Below are 23994 nucleotides of genomic sequence, written 5' to 3'. Positions count from 1 at the left end.
TTTTGAATATTTTTCTTGTTTTGTCCATTTCAATTAAATTAATAGTCCACATTTTTAGTACATTTGTATTGTTTTAGTATCATATATTTTTTTAAGCATAATTGTATGATAGAAAATTACATATCTTAAATGCTTTTTTCTTCTTCAGTGAAATTCTGTAAAAAAATAAAAAAAACCTTTGTTAAAACAGTTAAATTATCATTTATTTTCTGCATTCAATTTTTTTAAATGTATTTTAGTATGCTTGTCCATAATCTTAAAGGGACAATAAGTAACTTTTTAGGTATTTTATTATCTAAAATCAATATTTTTATTCATAAATATGCCCTCAATGGTGTACAAATACCTATGCCAATGTTTAAACTAATCCTCGTAAATGAAGAATTTATTATCTTTATATACATGGGACGGGTAGGTTGACGGAGGCTTCCATGTAGTTCCGCCATCTTGCAAAACTATAATAGCAGAGAGGGACAAAAAGTACTAAGCCAACGCGTTTCCACAGCGCGTTTTCGGTCAGAGCCAGAAACGCAGGTGCAGAGCAGTGAGAGGCGCTTGAAACTGCACCGGCAAGTTTAAAAGTCTGGATTGCATTCTTATTATGGACCATACATATGCCGCGCCACAGGAGAAGAAAACATCGTCGTGTAGATTACAGAAAACAAGAGTTAATGTCGGGGAAGCTTTTTCTAGGTGGAAAGAGCTAATGCTGGATAAAGATTTCAAAAGAGACGCTGAAGTGGCCAGTTTTCTTCTCGACAGGTAAGTCAGTGTTACAATCTATATTACAATATTTTTTTTATATCTAACAATGCACATTATTCAGAAAATATAACGAATAAAGAAGACATAACTACTAATTACAATATTTCATGTTTTCCACAGTCAGTAATTCATACTGTAACATTCGTTTGTTTATGGTCATGTTGCAGTTTGTTTGAAATAACACACCTGTTCACCTGAAGGAAAACTCGACGAAGTGCTATTAGAAGACATCCTGTCAAAGCTTTTTGGTACATATCGCCTACCGTAGATGCAACGCGCATTTGAAAAAGCGAGGCGCTGGAGAGCAAAATTAGTTTGAATGCAAAATACAATTTCACCACTAGATGGGAGTAATTCCTACTTAGTGTCCCTTTAAATGATTATTTCCAATGAACTTCTAAAATTATTAAATGAATTAAAAGAAATAAGCCAATTAATATTAAAAGTCAAATTACAATTAAATGTATTTTTCAATGGCTAAATAAATAAATACATAATGGTCAAAGTAGTAACCTTAAAAAAATTAATAATAATAATTCTGTATTTTCAGTATACTTTTTTCTTATATTTCTTGACTTATCGATTATCAAATAAATATATAATGTTTGGAATAAATTATAACTTTATTTTATCCATACTCTCTCTGTATTTTCTGTAAACGTTTTTCTTATCCCCTCCATAATTGTTTTTCGGCAAACTTGATTCTGTAGATTTGAATGTACTTTTACGAGGCTTTTTGACCTGGGCGATGAGGTCAAAGGTCAAACTTTCCCTTCAGAGTGTCTCCTTGTATTAAAGGTAAGACTTTTCAAATCTATAATTATTTGCTTTTGTCATACTCTATATTCAATTAATGCACAACAGTATAAAACTGTCGCAGGCCTTAGTGAATTCAGCAGAGAAGAAAGGTTGTCTCAGAGATTGAGGAAGTTTGATGAAAGACATGAACAACAAGAACAACATGCACTCACAATATGACCTGGAGCAGGTTTAAGAAAGTAAACAGGATTAGAACTATGAGAACTATTAGAACTATGTCCTCTAATGTTTCTACTTCCAGGTTTCAGGAGGACTGTCAGGACAGTGTGTTGTGTTAATGTGAAGAGTGAAAACACACTTATGATGTCAGTGGATGTGAGCCAGTGACAGCATCATCACAACACTAGCCCGTCACAGCCGGCTGCTTTGGCTCGGGCCCGTGGCTTTGTAGAGCCCAACGGGCCGCAGGCTGCCAGACTCAGATCAGAGGAACTTTCACGCCTGTCTGACTTCCATCAGTTTCATATTTCTCAACATAATCTCTCACACTGCCATAGACTATCTTTCAAAGCATGCTTATCTCTCTAACTCTATTCTCTCTCTAACAGTGGTCAAAAAAAGCATCTGCTTTGTCAGTGAAAAGATCACTTTTTCCCACTTCTTTCCTGGAGCAGTCAGCACTACATGCATTTTCGCCCCTATATCACGTTCATCTCTGGCTGCTCCAAGATCGACGCTTCTGACCACCACGCCCTTTGAATTTTGACGACCTCTTGACCTCTCCTCACTGGCAGCATGGTGGAGGTCACTGAGTGGTGAGAAAAATCTGACCGGGTTGAACTAGCTTGTCAAACTGACCCATCATGTTGTCACCACAGCACCTATTACAAGGTCTGCATGTCTTTTTACTTTTCTAAGCACCGTGATCAGGTCATCGCTATCGCTCCTGCCTCCACAGGCAGCTGTCTACTAAAACAGTATCCTAACTGAAATGAAACCGCATAAGTAATTGATTTGGAATGCTCTCCATAGGCAGGACCTCCACTTATAATTGATTTCCATAGACACTGTTGTTAGCATGCTCTATGCCTCTTAGCTTAGTCATAGAAATACATAGCATGCACAAATATTGGTTAAAATAGTCACTTTTTAAAGCAAAATAATGTACTTATTTTGTTTTTGTTTTTAATATAAGTTTTAAAATCAATCTGGATGGTACACTGACTCAAATAAGGCGAATGGCTTTTGTTTCTTTCCAAATGTCTGCTCTGGGAATATCTGGTGTGAAATTCGGCAAAAAGAATGAATTGCTTTACGACAGTAGCAAATGCATGCATCTACTGTAATCTACTGTCTAAGCAATCTACTGTAATTATGTTAACAGTTGGGTGCTTTAAGTGACATGACATGACATTCAGCCAAGTATGGGGAACCATACCTAGAATTCATGCTCTGCATTTAACCCATCAAAAGTGCACACACACAGAGCAGTGAACACACACACACACACACACACACACACACACAGCAGTGGGCAACCATTTATGCTGCGGCACCCAAGGAGCATCTGGGGGTTCGTTGCCTTGCCACGACTTCCCTAAAATACATACTGTACAGTAAAGTTGCTTTAATAAGTTAATTATGTTATCCATTTTTTTTTCTGGAACATTTTATTTTCTATTTTCAGCATTCATTATTATGAATGAACTTTTTCATTGAATTTAGATTCACATTTTGGTATTTTATCCAGTTTTGGTATTTTATCAAGTTTTCAATGTACATTTAAAATGTTTTCTTGACTAATTTGAGTTTAAAAAATCACTTTTAAATAAATGTTGTGCACAAATATGAGTTAAAATAGTCTTTTTTTTTTCTCCAGATTTTATATATTTTTTTATGTTTTTTTTTCACTGAACTTTCAAATACCTTAAAATAAATAGAGTTAATAATTAAAATAGGCATATTTTAGTATAATAAATAAATAGTACGCAAACATATTGGTTCCAATAATCAGTTTTTTATTTTATCAATACTCTTTTCAGCATTTTTTCTTGTCTCTTCAACTATCCACGACTTGCCATTTTCGAGAATGTGTAAGATATGTGCAGCTCAATATGTATGTAAATGCTGAGAAAGAGAACATCTTATTAATATGCTACATTGCCGCCTATAGTCAGACTAATGATTTTAAATTGTTAACCGCCCTCTGGTCATAGCTCAGCGGATTTCACAATATTTTAAAATCGGTCGTCTCGAATGAAAGCCAGCGTTAACAAATGACATTTGAATAAGCCTCTGTGATCGAGTACCATAATGGATTAAATAGCCTTGACATTTCAGCACATGCGCCACATTTTACCTCTCATCTGTCACTGTTACACCCAATGACCTCTGTGCTTTTAATCTCCCTCTCTCTCTCTTTCTCTCTCTCTCTCTGATTGCGATGTCCAGCTCATTTGTATGCTGTGCTAGTCTGACTATCTTGCAGGTGGCTGGAGCCAAAGTTGTGGCATAGGATAGATTTGAATAGATATTAGACTGAATCTCACGAAACTGTCAAGACCACATCTGGGTCTTATACTGTATCATAAGAGATTATATTTTGTTTAACGAAAACAAAGCCTATTTTTAAGACCATGACGATTTTAGTTCACCTCTGTCATGCAAATACTCTCTCTCTCTCTCTCTCTCTCTCTCTCACACACACACACACACACACACGCACACACACATAACAATATATATAAAAAATCTCAGTTTGCTTAATGCAGCACATGTAAGGTTTCTTTTTAATATAAATAATAATATAGATTGATAAAAACTGTTGTATAACTTTTGTAGAAAGTATCACAAATATTACGGGATCCATCTGTGGGTCACAAACTCTCTGGTCAGTGTCATGCTGGAAGGTGAGATGGAGTGTAGCCTTGAGAAAGGGAGGGCAATGCCTGCTTCCCTCTCTCTTTCGTCTTGGTACAGAAAGAGGCAGGGAAGCAGCAAGTAAAGAGGAATGGAGAGGCAAGACCAGATCTGGAAGAGTACCTTTGCAATAGCAGATCTGAAAGTTTCAACTCCAGCCGAATACAAATGAGGACGGGCTGTGTTGTGAAGTTTCTGTCCATGAGCACACACACACTTCACGTCAGGGTCTTGATCACATTAATGTTGGGGTTTTCGTTTTCAATAACGAGTGATTATTACACGGCTGCATATAAATAAATAACTGGACATGAAATATTGATTGGATTTTAAATGAGTTTATTAAGTGAGCAGAAAGAGAGCGCAGAGTGGTACGAGAAACTTGAAACTATCACAGCTGTGTTGAAAATCATTCTGCTGGGATGATGCTCAATCATACAGTTTAGGATCAATATGCAAAACATATTTTGAAATGAAAATGATTTTTAATAAACACCAGGTTTAAAATATCTGTGTGTGGCTCCGAGGGTTTATTCTGGCAATCAGTTTATTATTACATCTGGATAATTTGGCCATTGGGCAGAGATATACAAATGATGGCCAGAGTTTACATTGATTTAATGAAAGTGTGTTTGAAAAGATGAATACATTTGAAAATTTTATTTTAATTTGATGAAGTGAAATAAATGCATAACTCTGAAAACTAGTGAAAACAAAACAGTAGACAGATTTTTGTAGACTAATTGAGACAGAAGATGCTGACGCTTTAATGAGAGTTCTTATGACTGCAATCAAAACATCCACATGAAATTTGATTTTAGTGCTGAAATGATTTTAATTAGAGAGATCAAGCTGTCCATAATTATAGGAGCAACAGAGGTCTCTCTCCTCTGTGTCAGAAAGACACAGCACGCTTGATGTACGTCAGGACTTCATTAGCACAAAGAAAACAGTAAATCTCTGCATACATTTTTTTTTTCCCCCAAGAAACTTTTTAACAACTCCTCACGCGTTCTAAACTCGGAAACACCTCAACAACCCTCCTGAGCTCAAGTAATTTCGCCGTTGTAGCATTTTCTTTTAAGGGTTCATGTTTATGCATTGAATCATTGCTCAATTATAATTCAGCATTTCATACGAATATATATATATATATATATATATATATATATATATATATATATATATATATATATATATATATATATATATATATATAGAGAGAAATTAAATAAATTAATAAAAATAATAAATTATTATTATCGCTGTTGTTCTTTGTTGTGGCAATCAGTAGTTCAATGCACGAGCACGTGCGCATGCCCGCTAATACGCGACGCGTTGCTATAACGACACATGTACACAGTTTCCACAAGCGGTAGTTTGGACGAGGACAAGGACGCTGTTGGTGTAAGTACTTTTAAAAGCCTCATAAATTCTGATAAAGAATTGTTGATTTAGAATATTTTATCTCTGAAAAACAAACCAACAAACAAATATATTAGTTCCTTTTAACAGCCATCGCCTTTGTTTTAGAAAGCTCTATTTAGTTACGCCCAAATGAACAGGAAACGAAGTCTAATGAGTAACGTTATATATAACGTTATATGACAATTTATCTCTATAATCTGCCTATTCTTTAATCTTAAACGATTGACGTACATAAAAAGTAAGGAATTATGAAATGTTTATAGATGATAGTTTAAATATTATTTGAAGTAGGCTACGTTTGAGCTTACAAATACATAATAATGGTATATTTTATGTCAAATGTAACGTAAACATTACATTGTTACCATGGTTCTTTGGCCATGCAACATTGTGGTACCCTGGTATTCATTTAGATATCTTTGAACACCATGAAAATACCAATAAATATGCAAATCATTCAGTACCATGATTTCATACCATCAGTGCTCCATGTCTTTTATTTACATTTTTTTTTGCTGCTATTATTTATTTCACTGGCCTCTTTGTGGGTTAATTCAGTGAAATTTGTCTTATTGTGCGCTGTGCGTTTCTCACTCAGATCTCTATTTTCTCAGGACACTTTGGAAAATTGCAGCCTGTGAAGCTTGCGGTCTGATCAGAGAGCACCATGAATTTAAACAACTTTGTGGTACTTCCCAGCAAGCCCAAGTCAATGAAGTTAAATGTCAGGTTTGAACAGTCGGTTCCCTTGAGTTTCTTTTCACGCTTCAGATTTTTCACATTATTAGCACATTACACGTCACGGTTGTAAATGGCGGCGCTCCAAAAGTTCAGAGTAGTCTGTTCATTTTAGCAGAATACCATGATTTTGTGTATTTAGTTGAATTATTGTGTTAAGCAGAGTGGTGGTAATAAAACAGGAAAAAGTCAGTCAAACTGGTTTGTACAAGTTTATATATAGCATGTAAAAAGTATATATATATATGTATATGTATGTGTGTGTGTCTATTCTCCCTCCAAGGAATCTCCGGGAACTGCGTATGGAAACAGTGCAGCTGGATCAACATGCCAAGGAGATGGAGAGCAGACTGGAGGAGCTCAGACAGTGTATGAACCAGGAGAAAGAGGAGAGGGAGTGAGTGAAACAGGGAGGGGTGGGACAGCTTGTTGAATTAATGAATGAGTGAGTAGATGAATAAATTAACGGGCCAAACAATGACTGTGACAGAGAGCGCTGAGATAAAAGAGGAAATGTAAACAATGAAACGACAATGAATAAAATGAATAACGTAGGAAGAAACAGCAAGAGAAAGACTGTGAGGGTAAGTGTGCTGGCAAGGACAGAGCGACTTCAACAAATACTTCACCCAAAATTAAGTGACATACAGCCAAGTATGGTGACCCATACTCAGAATTCATGCTCTGCATTTAATCCAGGAACACACACACCCGGGGAGCATTGGGGTTCACTTCCTTGCTCAAGGGCACCTAAGTCATGGTTTTGCCGGCCCGAGGCTCAAACCCACAACCTTAGAGTTAGGAGTCATAAACTCTAACCACAGGGCCACGACGTCCCCATTTAAATAAACATTCTGTTAGGGTTTTTTAACCTTTCCAAAACTTGTATGCAAATATTTTTTTCCCCTATACAATGACAGTTTAAAGTGACTACGGCTGTCAAACTTAAAAACAACAACAACAAAATCTTCCTAAAAGTAGTGCATCTCACACAATTCCTCTAAAGCCATACATTTACATTCATTTATTTGGCAGACTTTTTCCTAAAGTTATTAGTGTTGCATTGAAGGTCCTCCTTTATGTGATGTCATGTTAAAGTTATACATATTTATTTTTAATACACATTAGATCTGATATTTTCCGTACCTGTCTGAGTCACTTTTATACTTTGTATATACTTTTTATACTTTTATTTGACTTTGCAAATAAATATTAATCTAACTTGACATTCGTTACTTTGGATAACGTTAGAGGAAAAAAAATGCAAGTGTATGTAGTCAAGGTAGAAAAGAATTGGAAATGGAGTGACAGGGATGCCATTAGCTTTGAAATCTGATCGTCACATGGAGTATGCAGCTCCTGCAGGTAATCTTGGGTCATGGTTTGACTTCAGAGCGATCTGGTGTGATGGAATCAGCTTAACCATCGAGTGGAAGGAAATTGAGTCATCTCGGCTTCAGCAGCTCTGCTCTCGCTGCATCGCCATGCTTGTCTTCCCATTTCTCCCAAACAAATTAAGATTAAGTGAAACCCTGTGCCAAAACGAGGAAGACAGGAAATTAGTTTTCTGTCAAAATAAAAGAATAGGAAAAAATAACATCACTAGTTATTAATTTGATGTCTCTCTCTCTATCCCTCTTCTCGACCCGGCCCCTTTCCTTCAGCTCTTCATTAATAACACTAAAATGTGACTTCATGAATTTTAAGGGGTGGCTGTTTTAGTCATTCGCTCGTAATGCAGCAGGGGATGCAAACACTACAGGAATGGGGTAGATACAGTGAATACATCATATTCTCATATATGCTACCGAACAAATGCAAACATATATATTCAGTCGAATTTTGTTTTAAATATTTGTGTCTGGAAAGCAGATATATCAGTAAGGCAGAAGGCCAATCGGAGACAATAGCATGAAGGTTTTCCTGTGAGTTCTTCATGGGGATGGAGCTTTATGGACCTATAAAGGATGTGCACCTTTATCAATAAAATAAGACAGCACTTCGCAATAATCAGAGGAATGAATGCATTGAGAATGCAGCTATAGACAAGATGCCTGCGAGATCTGGGCCACGTACCGGAACTGTCTTATTTAGGGGATGTGAGTGGTACCATATCTCAATTACTATTGCCTCCATACGGATGTTATTAAATAAAACTCTTTCAGATTAGCTCTTATCAGCAGCCATTAATCAAAGCAGAACTTCTGTTGCTGGTGCCGTGCTGGGAATGGTTGATGTTATCTTCCTCCTCGCTCAACCTGTTTGCTGTTTACTGTAGCGAAGGTAGAGGACTAAAGGGCCACAGTTGAATTCATAAGAGCAGATGAGAGCCGATGGGCTCGGGCTTTATGCTCAATGGGTGAATAAACTGTACTCACAAAGTGGACCGCTGAAGCAAACTTGTAGTTTCTTTTTAAAAACTTTGTTGTTGCTTCTCTCTTCAGACCTGAACATCAGTATATACTACATTTCAAAAGTTTCGGGTCAGTAAGGATGTTAAGAAATTAATACTTTTATTCAATAAGGTTAAAGATTAAACACTTTTATAATGTTAGAAAATATTTGGATCTTAAAGCTTAAAGTTTTTTCGAACTCTGTAATTGCAAGTTTATATCTCATAATTTAAATGTTTTATCTCAGAATTGTCTCAGAAACTTAAGCTTAGAATTGAGAAATATAAACTTGAACTTAAAAAAAAAACATTATATATATATATATATATATATATATATATATATATATATATATATATATATATATATATATATATATATATATATATGAATTGTGAGATAAATGGGAATTTAGTTTACATATCCCAATTGCAAGCTTTTTCTCTGAATTTTCAGCTTACATCTCGCAAATCTGTTTTCTGTTTACATTTTATCTCAGTTATGACTTTTTTTTTCTCAGAAATTGTAAGTTTATAGCTTGCCCTTCTGCATCTATATCTTGCAGTTCTGAGTTTATGTTTTGGAATTCTGAGAAGAAATTATGATACAAAAAAGTTATAGTATTGGGAGTTAAAAAGTTAATATATGTATACATCTATTTCCATTAATAGTACAAGATGATTAAAATGGGACTATTTTAAACAATTTAATATTTGTTATATTAAATGAAGTTTAAGTTCATTTATTGAAAAGACTAACACTTTTAGAGGTAATTTTTTTATCACTCTGAAATTTTATTTAACACCAGGTTAAATGTGCAGTATAATAACCCTTCACCTGTCCCACTGCTGCCACGCAATGAACTCAAGTAGCAGAGAGGTCTGATGTCTGTGACCCTGACTGGAGATAAGTGTTTGTCTTGCTGGTTGGCACTCAGTGTGCATGTGATGGTAATCCGCCAGTTGTTAGCACAACTGCCACGTTGCCTGTGCATTTCTCCATAATGCTGACAGGCAGGCTTGAGCGCAGTTAATCCCCGTCCCAAACGCCGTCTCCATCAGACTGATAAAGGCCAGCACATAAACAGCCCTTAATGAGAGTGGACAGCATGCAGAGGAAGTGTCCTCTCTCCCTGCTGGCCCCTTCCAAAGTCTCTGACTATCTCACTCTTTTATAAAATGAGATGGATTTTAGTGGAGCTGCTGAGCTGTGTATTTTTAGTTTGATCTATTCATGACTTTTCTTATTGCTTTTGGGGTTAGATATTTAAACAAACTCCTAAGTATTACAGTATTACTTTACTGAGCGATTAGATTTATTATTTTGCCTGGTCAGTGAAGTAAAAGTAGACAAGTAGACAGTCATATGCCCTGTCACCAACAACACATACCTCTGAGATTTTTATTATTAAACAGTCTCATTCCTGATTTATAGTTTTCAGAATTTTCACTACCCATATGAGAGAAAGAGACATTTCAAAAGCACGGTTACCTCTTTACTTGCAAAATTATATCGTACAGCCAGACACACATAAGATTCAATTCCATCCTTTGAACACACTCGGGCTTGCGGCTCGACGCCAGTATGACAGCCCACTCTAAACAAATGGCTTCCCCCGCAATCACACCGTGAATTATTTAGACTGTTGATTTGATGTGGCAACCAAAACAACAAATCAGAAAACAAATGAAGTCGACCCTCCGTCTGTGTATCGGGCTGAATTATGTAGGGCAAATGCTTTCATGTACTGTTTGTGTTTGTTTTCCACTATTTGATATGTGCTTAATTAAAAGTTTACCATGAGTTACGCACAAGATTTTATTACTTAGGGGGGTTTCGAAAAGTAATAAAAAGTCCTCCAAATGTTTCTTGCTTTATGAGACACACACCATTAGCTATTAAAACTAGTTGCAGTTCTATGCTAAACTGAGCAACTTTCTATGATATTTCCACACAGGAAGATGGGAGCTTCTCACTGGCGTTCAGCACAGCCCGGAGTTCAGAGCGTCAAGACAAACAAGGAGAACTCACCTCACAGAGTAAGAGTTTTAAACATCTGTCTGCCTGTGTTTCTGTTTCAAATAGTCTAAATTAGGCTGACTTCAGCTTCATTCATGCCAGGGATAGCCTTTCTAGAAGTAACTGCATGAAACTGTGTTTGAAATGTGTTGTTTCGGGCAGCTCTCTCCAGGCAAGATGAAGATTAGAGTGCTGAAGGACGAGCCTGTACCAGGTGGGTGGACTGGAGTCTGACGTGTGTTTTGCCTGGCTTGTTTTTGACTCCTTTTCCCATTTCCTCATTTTCATTTATCACTTGGATACAAGCATTGTGAAGCCTTAACTACAAACCCCTTCTTTTTATGTAGGAATTTCCAAATGTTACAAGTCAAACGTCTAGTAACTGAAACAAAACAGTAGGGTACATAATTATTAAGGCAACATGTGTACTGTATCTGTTGCAGACATTTCACTGCAAAAAGTTATTTTCTTGGTCATTATTTTTGACTTATTTTCCAGTAAACATCCTTATAACTAGATAAATATACTGGAGAAGCAACACACTGAATAGGATAAGATTTGTTATTGAATTATTAGGGGCCAAGCCCTGAAGGGGCTGTGGTTAGGGGCCATCTCTATAGCTGTCTACTGCAGTGTGAGTCTACGGCAGCCGTAAGAGTGGAACATAGGAAAATGATCAAATTTAGCACATTTGTAGTGATCTGACCAACTTTGGGGTCCCTAGGACCAACTCTATAGTGACACCACCAGTTCAAAAATTCACTTTTCAAATCGTTATAACTTTTGCACATAACAAAATTTTAATTGAGTTCATCGGATACCTATCTTTATGCTGATCACACATTCAATAGCTTACACAAAGAGTCCACCCATTATTGGCCATTTTGGCACAGTCTAGATGAAAATGGCCCCGTCTTATTAATTAATTGACTATTTTATCCAAAAGTTTTGTTTTTAAGAGCATTCATGCAGGTTAGTTTATATGGCACATAATGAACACATTACAAAGGATCCTTTGTTCCCTGGGTTAAACTTTTTGGAACGTTAGTTTGGATTTACTTCCATATTGAATCATTAACTTAGTAACATGCTATGCACCAGCTCTGTTTTAATCTACTGTTGAGTCTCACATGTGTGATGCACGTGCTGAACTGTTGAGAGAGTCGATGCCATTGTGGAACATTCCAAATCAGTCAGATGGCATGATTCTCTCAGAAGATACCATCCTATGCAGATTTCATGTGCAGAGTTCTGAATTGTGTGTGTGTGTCTGTGTGTTTTTGTTACTTCAGCAGTACAGAAGCAGGTAATAGCGGAACGAGTCGCCAAGGTACACGGCACTAACAGGAAGCTCAACCTGAGGGGAAAAGTCTGTGGACAGTGTGAAGTTCAGCTGGCCGGACTGGTGAGTTTTCATCCGTTCTGTTATGTGAACAGAACTATTCTTAATTCCAAACTATCCATCCCTTTCATTCATCACGCATCATGTCTCAGGTATACACTGCTGCTCTAAAGTTAGCATTTTTTTACATTAATTTGATAAAAAACTGTAATATTGTGAATTATTATTACCATTTAAAATGAAATGTATTCCTGTGACACAAAGGTACTTAATATTTTTGTGGAAACTGTAAAATATTTTACAGTATGTAAAATTTACAGTTTGCACATTTTACTGTCACTTTAGATCAATTGATGCATCCTTACTGAATAAAAGCATTTAATTGTTTTCCAAAAAATATCACTGACCTTTTGAACTTTTTTTGGTATGAGTGTTTCTGCAACTAATATAAATATCCTTGAGAAACACAACATTTTTTCTATACAATTATTTCTGCACATGCCGACATTACACAGATCTTTCATGAAGAATGCCATGCCACTTCATATATTACTGTTTTCCCACGCTGTTATAGAACTACCATGAACTTCAAATAAACCCATCACTAGTCAGACATATCGGTTAAGTAGCTTTTTCAACCAGACTAAGGTACAGATAGTCAGAGTCTGTCTCTTCGAGACTAAAGTGCATGATATAAGGGTCTGTTATCCTTCATCAGTTCAAATAAAAGAGCTTCCTTAGCTCCTAACAGTAAGATTCCACTTTTTACTTTGGCAGCACTAGATTGAACTGCTGATAAATACAGAGCTGCAAATATATTTCTACTCATCCAACAGGATTTCTCAGCAACGAAGACATGAAGTGCAGATTCTGTTGTCCGGAAGCCCTCTTAAAAATCAGTTTGGGGAGAATGCCACTGCTGTCATTTATTTCAGTGGTGTCGTGCTGAAATTAGACCTTTTTTATGTGGCCATTAAAGGAGCCGGTAATGGGCACAGCTGTAGATTCACAGAGCAGCACTGTATTTACCCTTTTCTTTATTCACCGTGAGTGTGTGTGTGTGCGTGTTTGTGTGGCCGTATTAAAGGGGACCCTGTCACCCTTGGGAGATTTGGGACTTTCATGCTCTGCTTGAGTGCTTTGAGACAGACATCTCGAGGGGAAATGTACCTGTGGAATTTGCACACAGGCATTTGGCTGTCAAAGACAGCAAGTGTGTTAAAGTGAATGTTCGGGGTGTGTGTGTATGTCTGTCTCGATGTATTTATGGATTTGTAGAGCCAAGGCATCCTAAGGGTTTCCTCCGTGCTCACTCACACATCCCTAGAGGAGCTAAAGTTGAACTGAAAGCTGTTGTTTTGTTCAGAATAGAATGTACTATACTATTTACTCTAAAATTCATGTAACACTGGATACTGCCTGCCTACTTAATTTTTCAATATGTGAAATATACTTCTCAGATAAGTAAGATAAATAAGATGCATACTGTACTGTACATAGAAATGGCTGATATCTCCAGTTTCTCGTGATTGACTGGCTTGCATGGCACATCCACTAGTTAGTTGAAAGTAAACCAAAATCCATGAGCAGAACTGTATATTCAGCTTTGTGAAATTATCTGTAAATATCTGCTATGTACAGTTTGAAGATGCAGAACTTCAACTTTGATATAGGAAATGTTTGGACAGACATTGCGAAGTCTACACATTTCCACTTATTTGAATGAGTTGGTGTTTACTACTTTGGATAAGCTCTTCCTTAAACAGCATGTAAAACAAACCAAACTGTGACCGGTCACTTGACCTTTAGCCTAATGAACTATGGCTGCACACAGAAGAGCATACTACCTATATGTTGCTGATCTTTATCTGACAGAATATTGTGAGGTGTATGCTGTATATGTTTCCACCTATTTTAAGTTGCAAAACTATTTATCAGACTATAGTCAGTGTTATTAATTTGTCATGCTGGTAACGGAAGGTCAAGGAAAGCACACTGCATTGTGGGATACATTATTTCATGCACCGTGCTTTGCCTCCACATTTTGGCAAATGTAATAGGTAAAATAGATATTGGATACAAACATACTATGTGCAAAAATGTTCATGTAGACTGCAGATATAATATTCCAAACATATCCAAAGTCTGTCCAAATGGAATTGAAACTCTTCCGAGCATCATGCATCTCTCCAGCTGAAGTGCTGCATCATCATACAGATGTTCAGACCGAATGAATCAAGACAGCAGGCTGGGTTCATTTACAAGTGGCTCTTCAGCTGTGGGTTTGATAGTGGGTTTTGAAATTCTTGTGCTGCTATGCAGTCTGTCTTTCTATCTGTCCGTCGGTCCATCAAACGGCCTATCCTATCATCCTCCGCATCCATTTACAATCTGTAACAAAATAATGAGCTCCCTTAAGATATGTGCGGCTCCCTTCTCTCCATTTTAATATGTATCGTGTTAAGCAAAAAGTGCAAGATATTTAAATATATATTGCTGATATTAAAGTTTTTTTTGGGTGAATGTACCTTGCTGTAGAAATCCTGGGCTTATTTAATTGTTGTTTCAGACGTGTGCAGAATGCGGAGAAGATTATTGTGTGGGCTGCTTCGTCAGATTCCACCAGAAGGGGGCACTGAAGCGCCATCGTATGGTTCCCGTACAGGTGAGGAGGCGTTCTGACAACCACCCTCCATCCCACACACACACACACACACACCCTCAGCAGCGACAGGCACAAACCTCCAGATTCAGCCTTCCTCCTCCATGCCGTTTCTTAGAAACGCAGAATGCTGGTGACCATTAGTGGACAATCTGCTCACTCGAACCCAACTCTAATTACACACACCTTTCCCAGGTTAGAGAACAGCCACACAAACACAAACAGCTGATGTGTGTTCACACACACTCGCTTCCGTCAGCTTGAGTTTGTTTTAGAGAGTTGAGCGGCCCCATGGTTTTATAAGGTGAAAACTGTAAGTCTGACCACTTTCGTTCAGGAAGGTTGCCTTAGCCAATGCAACAAATAAGCAGCATAATTTTTTTTTTCTTCATTTCTTTTTGTTCCCATTAAATGAACTTTATGTTAAAACAACTGTGCTCATTAAATTACCTTTTAGCTATGTGATTTTACTATTATATTATCACTATGATCTACACTTGCTTAATTGACTAATGAAGGTTGACACTATTCACACTTATGTGTACCTATGTACAATCATAATTAATACAACCATTTACAATATCGTCAAAAGTTTGGAATCATTAAGGTTATTTAGTTTTTTTGAACTCTCAATTAAACTCATTAAAGCTGCATATATTTGATCAAAACTGTAAAAATAAATATTATGTATTATTATTACAATATTAGACTTTTTTATTTTTATCTTCTGCAACATAATTATCTTAACTGTCATTTTTTAACAATTCAATGCACCATTGCTAAATAAAAGTGTTCTTACTGACCTTCAAATATTGCATGATAGTGTGTCACGGTTTCCACAAAAATATTAAGTAGCAAATCAGCATATTAGCATGATTTCTAAAGGATCATGTGACACAATTAAAAATTCAGCTTTGCATAAAACTACATTTTAAATAGAAAATAAATTCCTGTTTTTACTGTATTTCAGTCAGTCAGACTGTTGAGTCAACTGGGAAAAGTCTGACCCCAGGGCATGCAGGGAACATACTTCACCATGACCCCATGTCATAAAGCACTACACATATGCATACAAATATGTTAAGGCATCATCATGTGTGTGTCAGTGTTGATCGTAGCATTTGAGGTGCTCCAATTATTGCACACTATGGGTATGCTGGAATGGTGTGGAGATCAGCTCTTCTTCTGAGAAGATGACATTGAGTGGCCCACATAAACCCTTCGCATCTGTCTTCATGTTTATATCCCATCATGCAGCATTAGGCAGCAAATGTGCACCACCAAACTTACTTCTGCCCTGTGCGACGCTCACCCTGCACTGCCGCATACTGAAAGATGTAGCTACACAAACACAAGCAAACAAGTCCAGATGGAGGAGAAACAGAGGAACCCATAGGCTCTCTTCTAGTGAGCTTCCTCGCTGTTATTTTAGTATAATATACCATTAGAAAATGTATTAAAGGTATTACATGTATTATTTTTTTGCCCAAAAATAAAAAATCTGTTGTTTACTCACCCTCATTTTGTTCAAAACCTGTGTAAGTTTCTAGCTACTGTTGGACACAAAATATATTTTGATAAATGTAGCAAAACAGTTTCTGGTCCCCATTGACTTCCATAGTAATGTTTTTCCACACTATGGAAGTCAATGGCTACCAGCAACTGTTTGGTTACCAACATTCTTTCAAATATCTTCTTTCATATTCAACAGAAGAAAAGAAGCTTATACAGGATTAAAAAAAAAAAAAAACATAAATTATGAGTAAATTATGACAAAATTGTCCTTTCTGGGTGCTGCTTGAAGGGAGTGTGCAGTCTTGGCAAGAAACTAAGAATTGTATTTAACTACACTGGGCTCTGATGCAGCTTTATGCATCCTAATCCAGTTGAATTTGCTTCCATGGGGGAAAAGGGAACAAATATTAATATTTTTGTCCCTAGGGTTTGTTCTTTGCAAGCTTGGTTTGTCTCCGTCTGTTTTTGATAGAGAGGCATTTGTCCATTTGCTTTTGATTCAGTCTCTTTTATCTCAAACTGCACACATTTATTCTCCCTTTAATAGTTTCCTATTGCTTTCTATTGTCTGAAAATCACTATGCAGAGATAAACTAATTCATCTGCTATTGTTTACTGTAATTTGAGTGCATAATAAAAATCTATTCACAAGACAGTCAAGGTTTTATCTGGTGAGGTAAGAGAAAGCATTATTCAGCAGCCACGACCACCGTAATGGCCACTAACAATGTTATCTTAAGGACATAATGTCATAAAGAGGAATTTGTTGTCTGGGTACCAGTTATTGGGTGTAATATATGATTTAATCAAACTTTTCTTCATGACTATTATTCATTTGCACTTTTTACGGCGAGATTTGATAATGTTTGCAGTAATCAGTAATAAAAGGAGCAATTACCTAGTGTAAATATGATCAAATTAAAGGAACCCTACCATGCTACATGTAAGTGTTTTCTGGGTTTTAGGTTTCGCAGTGTATTGTACGACATATTTCATGGTTACTACTTTTAAAATGAAAAGTGCACTAATTTGTTTTCAAAGTTGTACATAAAGCACATTTTATTGGATGTTATATAAGAAAATTTCACGTTTAATGCAGTGAGTTACTTGCCATTTCTTTGCAATTGTTTGTGAAATTTGTTAGCAATTTCTGAGTGAAAATTGCTTCTACACCATTTTTCCCCCAGTGTGTACAATGTCCTGCCCAACGGTGTTATTTTAGTGTCATTTCATTATATAAGACACTATTATATTTTTATATAAATAGTGTAGTAGTGTAGTATTTGGGACAGCAGGGTTAAAACTAAAAAGAAAACTTGAAACTTGAACTTAATCTATTTTATTTCAGCTCATTTGTATTTAGATTAACTATTTATATAGTACAGACCAAAAGTTTGGAAACATTACTATTTTTAATGTTTTTGAAAGACGTTTCTTCTGCTCATCAAGCCTGCATTTATTTGATCAATAACACTAATAATCACCTTTTTTCAATTTAACTCATCCTTGCTGAATAAAAGTATTGATTTTTTTTTTTAAAAAGAAAGAAAAAAAGACAAACCCCAAATTACTGACCAGTAGTGTATATTATTATCACAAAATATTTATATTTTAAAAACATAGCTTCTTCTTCTTCTTTTTTTTTTTTTACTTTTATTCATCAATGTATCCTAAAAAAGTATCACATGTTCTGAAAAAATATTAAGCAGCAGAACTGTTTCCAACTTTGATAATTAATCTTCATATTAGAATGATTTCTAAAGGATCATGTGATAATGATCCTAAAAATTCAGCTTTGCATCACAGAAATAAATGATAATTTAAAGTATAATAAATTTAAAAAACAATTATTTTAAATTGTAATAATATATCACAATATTACTTTTTTTCTGTATTTTTGATCAAATAAATGTAGGCTTGATGAGCAGAAGAAACTTCTTTCAAAAACATAAAAAATAGTAATGCTTCCAAACTTTTGGTCTGTACTATATAAATAGTTAATCTAAATACAAATGAGCTGAAATAAAATAGATTAAGTTCAAGTTTCAAGTTTTCTTTTTAGTTTTAACCCTGCTGTCCCAAGTACTAGACTACATTATTGTTTCTGGTTTTTACAACTAACAGGTATTTTACAATTGTCACAGATGATGTGTTTTGAACACAGGACATCCCATTTAATGACTTGGATGAATGCTTTACCTATAAAGAGTGTGCATTCATTCAGTTGCATCAGTACATTAGCCGAATCATTAACAGGATGCATTTGTATACTTTGAACTGAAAGTCTGACTGAAATCTATGCTTCGTCCTCCAGGCAGAGCTCCAGACCCCTGTCAGCACTCGGGATGTGTTGGGCCGCCTCCAGCAGCAGGTAAGCGGCGAGGAGAATCAACAAGGAGCGTCCCCCAAATCTGCTGATGAAAGTAAAGCTACAGAGAAAAGATCAACTCCTAGGAGCCTTTGGCCCACTTCTGATAACAATGTACACCACACACAGGTGAGCCACTGATTGTTTGGGGTTGAACAGTGAATCATACATTTAGCTTCTTTAGGTCAAATCCAGTTAGAAATGGAAAATGCATTAAAGACGGATTTATTATGTACATTGTAATTTTTTATTTCTGTTCATAAATAATTGTAACCAAATTTAAACTGCATTATAATATTTGCAGATTGAAATTGAAAAACATTATTAAGGCATTAAAAAAAATGTTTATAATGCATTGTACTGTATATCAAACTTTTTAGCAGCACATGTTCACAAAAAAACAACAAAACAACGACAGACATTAGAAGCATGAGTTAAGGAGTTTTAAAGGAAAGAAGTTTATTTTTCTGTACAGTGCATTATAAAGGTATTTATGATGTACATGCAATGCATTATACAGTATATTTTCATAAATAATTATAACCAAAGTTAAAATATATTATATTTTCAGATTTGGTTCATCTGAAATGGATCTTTTGAGAAATGTGTTTTGAAGGAACACTCCATTATTTTTGAAAAAAAGTCTCACTTTATAACGCAAGGCCTGAAAATCGTCCCCAGCAACTCTGCTATTGCAGCAACTACACAAACTAGCTGGGCACTATCTTCAGGTGCTGCGTAATATCACTGCGCCTGCAGCATCCATGATACGGCGGCAAAAAGTTCCTTGATTATTACGCAAGAATGAGAGTATAGTTCTTAGCCATATCAGCCTAGAAATTCACAACTCTCATTTTCCATCGGTCTTGGTACACAATTTAACTACAGAAGAGTCAAGTTTAAATGGGAAAAAAATATCAAAACTCTTTGGTCATTTTTGAGTGAGATGCTAACGGTCTAATCAGATTCTATGATCTATGCTAAGCTAAGCTAAAAGTTCTACAACCAGACCCGGAGATCGGCTGAATGGATTCGAAAACAGTAAAACTCAACGGTTTAACTGTAGGGGAGTTGGAATATTAGCCTATTTTTCTTTTTTTAAAGTTTGGTGTTACTTTAATGCATTACTTTTTCTGTGTAACAAGGAATAGATAGATGAGCTCACACAATGCATTACAAGGTGCATTAAAAGTCAGAATTAATGCATTAAATATACTTTTATGATGCATTATATATGAAGATTTCTACTAAAGTGTAACCATATTGTACAATATAATTATCATTTAAAAAAGTTGTAAATGTTTTAAATGTTTTTTTTTAAATGTAGTTTATTTTTGTGATGCAAAGCTGTATTTTCAGCATCATTACTCCAGTCTTCAGTGTCACATGATCCTTCAGACATCATTCTAATATGCTGATTTGATGCGCAAGGAACATTTTCAATGTTACACATAAATGTTGTGCCATTTTTTGGAAATAAGGACATTTGTTCATATAATTTCATGAATAGAAAGTTCAAAAGAACAGCAGGTTTTTTTGTTGTTGTGTTTTTTAATCTATGCAACATATAAATGTATAGTACTGCAACATCTGATCAGTTCAGTGCATACATCTTGTGTTCTTGCTGGCAGGAATGAAGTCAACATTTAAACACAAAACCTGTGGAAACTTGGCCATGTGCTCCATTTAATTGAATCTCCATCTCTCACTGTCTCTGTCACTCTTATTGTGTTCTCTGTGTCTCGCCTCAGGTGTTGTTCATGAATGACGGTGTTGACTTGGAGGATGAGGAGGCTGGTGAGGAAGAGGACAGCTCTCTGCAGAGAGGAGGCTTTGATGAAGAAGAGTCAGCCAGGTCCTTCCAGGAGGCTCTGAAAGAGTGGAGAGAGGGAAGACAGAGACCAGGTAACACACACATTTATGCATCTGAGTGTGTGTGGAGGGTCTACAGTCAAACCACGGTAATAAAGTGACATGCTGTCCGGTTGGTGTGAGCTGCCACATATATACCCTTGCAGGCTGTCTGAACACACACAAACAGTCTCTCATAAAGCACACTCATGTGTGGCATTGACTGATAGAACGCACGCTGCAAGTGCGTCAGGGCTGCTGATTGGTTGCCAGGTAACTACATTCAGTATATGCATGACAAACATGTTCTCGATGATAACGTGTGTGTGTTTTCAGGCGCTGCGTGCGGTTTGCTGAAACGCCTCCATGATTTGACAACATATGATTCAATGAGTTTAAAAAACTATTCTCAGAAACTTGAATGATGATGCCAGTTCACAAGAAATTCAATCTGTTAGGGCTATTAGTCAAGAACAGCAGGATATTTGTTGCTAAATGAGAGCAGACGTGAGGTCTTGTGCATACTGTTAATTCTAAACTTACTATGCTTTAGGAGTAGTTTACTTTATACAATGACGAACATCACAACCTCATCACAATGATCTCATCAGGTTATCTTGCAGTTTATTAGTAGCAGATTCATAATAATAAAGCTTAGAAGATTAATCAGCTGTGATCTTGATGCTCGACTTTATCAAAGGGAAAATGATAATACTTTACATTAATGCAAAGGCAATGATTTTATTATTTATAGTACATAGTATTGCTACAGCTGCATACAATTATAATTTGAAGCAAACTGTTATTTAAATTAGTAAACCAGAGACAAGAAATGTCATGAGCTGGCCTTGATGTAACGGTCAGAATTAATAGAGGAGAAATTTATTTTGATCCATGGTGACACATATTTCACATCCAGTGTAGACATGGTGTTATGTGAAATTTGATTATTTATATATATATATATATATATATATATATATATATATATATATGCTTGCCTGTAATTTCAAACATTGTTTATGTATAGTTGGGTTTAAAGCTGAATAGGACAGCCGTTCTTACACTCGATTGAATCACACTGCAGCAAAGTAAAGTTAGTCCGTATCATGCATCAGACTCCTTGTGTTTGTCCCTCTCTCTCTTGCTGCAGTGCTTGGCTTGTGCTCACTGTGATAATGACTATTGTGTTAAGGGGGTTACAGATGCTCTGAAGTCTAACCGCCCTTTAAATTCTCACAATACAGCAAAATAACTTAAAAAAAAATAAATACTGCACTCAACAGCGAGTATTTGTTTAATATAAATTTTTTAGTGGTTTGCATGAGGCTAAAAAGAAAAGGGTTTGCTAAAAAGAATGTGTGAACGACTTCTAGGCTACATGCACACTTCAGTGTACGGTTATTTTCCTGTTCTGTACACACAGAGTTTGGACTGAAGGCTTGATTGGTGTGGTTTTCTCTCTAGTGTCCGTGATGGAAACACAAACAGAGAAAGGATCCCAGCCGTTAATTTATGTGGAGTTCAAGGAGGACACTTTGTGCTACATGGAGAAACTCCTCTTGAAAAAGCACCGCAGGTTAGTGCTTGTCACCTAACACTTTATAACCGAACAGGCACCCATTGAATAAGAGCATTACAAGCTTCATTTACCTTCCCAGGCCCAAATTAAGGTCCATTTAAGATCAATTAATGACTTATGGCTGCTAATTACAAAGCCTTACCTTTAAGTTGAGTCACTGGAATTTATTGAGCTAATCAGCACCAAAGCCTCATGGTATAGCTTTATATTTGTAAAATCTTCCTTAAACAAACACACTGGCACACAAACCTAGCAAGCTGCCTATGTAGGGACCATTTTAAGATATTATAGGCACACTCCTAATTAGGGCTGTGCAATATGGGGAAAATATTGAATTGCGATTTTTTTGACAGATATTGCGATTGCAATTTGGTTTGCGATTTTAAATTTGCAAAGGCAAGCTTCAGCTCAATATTGTCAATAATGTGCAGCACAGTATTAGTATCATTACCCTGCTGAAAAAAAGCTGAAATTACAGTTTCCATTAAACCATTACAAAATTCCTTTTTGTTTTAGGCATTATTCCAATAGGAATCTATCAAGTAGACACCATTATAGTTTACATTACACCAATACAAATCCCATTATGACCCTGAAATACATTACATTTTCAGTTGTGTTTTGGGACAAATATATATTTATTCAGAGGTCTGCAGAATATATATATTAAGCAGACAAGATTATAATGGTATAACTACTTTTACCGAATCAAATTAATTACTGCATTTCACTGGAAAGATTTAAATTTTTGTATAAATAAAGAACTCTATTTCTTTAGTAAATTATTAAAGTATTACATGATACATTGTATTTGGGATTTTAAGAACAAGTGGAAAATGTGCTGAATGTTTCATTTCATCCAAGTGAAATTAGCAAGCGGTTAGACTGAATTTACATTGGTTTTAAAAGCAGAGCCAGGTTGCGTGCATGCATCCAGCCATCCATACTGCCAGATGCGCTCGTGGAGGTTTGCGGTGCAGGGCCGCGCGAGAATATAACCGAGCTTTACGAAACAGACTGTGTGAGTGCAGCAAGTGTGAACGACTCGTCTATGACCCGGGATTCACGCCGCGTGGGGAAGAGAGGAGGGAGAATGAGAAGCATTCAGACACAGGCTGTGTGTGCGCTCTTCTGAATTGGGAATAGCGAACATGCAATAAGGGATGCTCTTGATATGCATTGTGACGCAGCTCTTGCAAATTATCTTTTTGTTTGTTGTCTGTCTTTTCGAAGCTTAATTTACATAACGATTTTGTTTAGTTATAATTTGCCTAACTATTGGTCTGACCCTGTAGACGCCATAATCCCACTCTGTCTCTCTCCTGCTTTCTCTGTGTTTGTTTTTTTAGTAGTTTTTTTTTTTATGATGGGCATTTACACAGAGCTGATTGGGGAGAACAGAGGTGCGCTCACTCTATTGGTTAGTAAGACTTCCATTCAAGGCTGGCAGTCTTGCATATGCTCTGGAACCGCGTAAAATCGCGTCCACATCGCAGGCTTTTGCGATTAGCAAATAGCAACAGCTGAAATCGCGATTTCGATTAATCGCACAGCCCTACTCCTAACATGAAGAATGTTCCAAATAGTAAAGGGCAGTAAAGTCTAAAGGCAGCATAGAGTGCAGCAGTTGGGCCCCAGAAGTAAAAACTCCAT

General features: G+C 36.2%; 1 protein-coding gene across 1 annotated transcript in view; it reads left to right on the top strand.

Annotated features, from left to right (window-relative positions):
• The first annotated feature begins 5783 nt into the window (after window positions 1-5783).
• Window positions 5784-23994, top strand: part of LOC113079577 (zinc finger B-box domain-containing protein 1-like) — a 25320-nt gene continuing 7109 nt past the window's right edge. The window contains exons 1-10 of the mRNA XM_026251816.1: window positions 5784-5850; window positions 6486-6600; window positions 6893-7006; window positions 10960-11041; window positions 11184-11235; window positions 12314-12426; window positions 14933-15028; window positions 18855-19037; window positions 20660-20813; window positions 22227-22338. Coding sequence (XP_026107601.1) covers window positions 6539-6600; window positions 6893-7006; window positions 10960-11041; window positions 11184-11235; window positions 12314-12426; window positions 14933-15028; window positions 18855-19037; window positions 20660-20813; window positions 22227-22338 — 968 coding nt within the window. The 5' untranslated portion in view covers window positions 5784-5850; window positions 6486-6538. The remainder of the gene's footprint in view (window positions 5851-6485; window positions 6601-6892; window positions 7007-10959; window positions 11042-11183; window positions 11236-12313; window positions 12427-14932; window positions 15029-18854; window positions 19038-20659; window positions 20814-22226; window positions 22339-23994) is intronic.

The sequence above is a fragment of the Carassius auratus genome, unplaced genomic scaffold (assembly GCF_003368295.1).
Source record: "Carassius auratus strain Wakin unplaced genomic scaffold, ASM336829v1 scaf_tig00028583, whole genome shotgun sequence".
NCBI classification, from domain to species: Eukaryota; Metazoa; Chordata; class Actinopteri; order Cypriniformes; family Cyprinidae; genus Carassius; species Carassius auratus.
The sequence above is the reverse complement of the archived record's forward strand: the minus strand, read 5'-3'. Positions and strand labels throughout refer to the sequence as shown.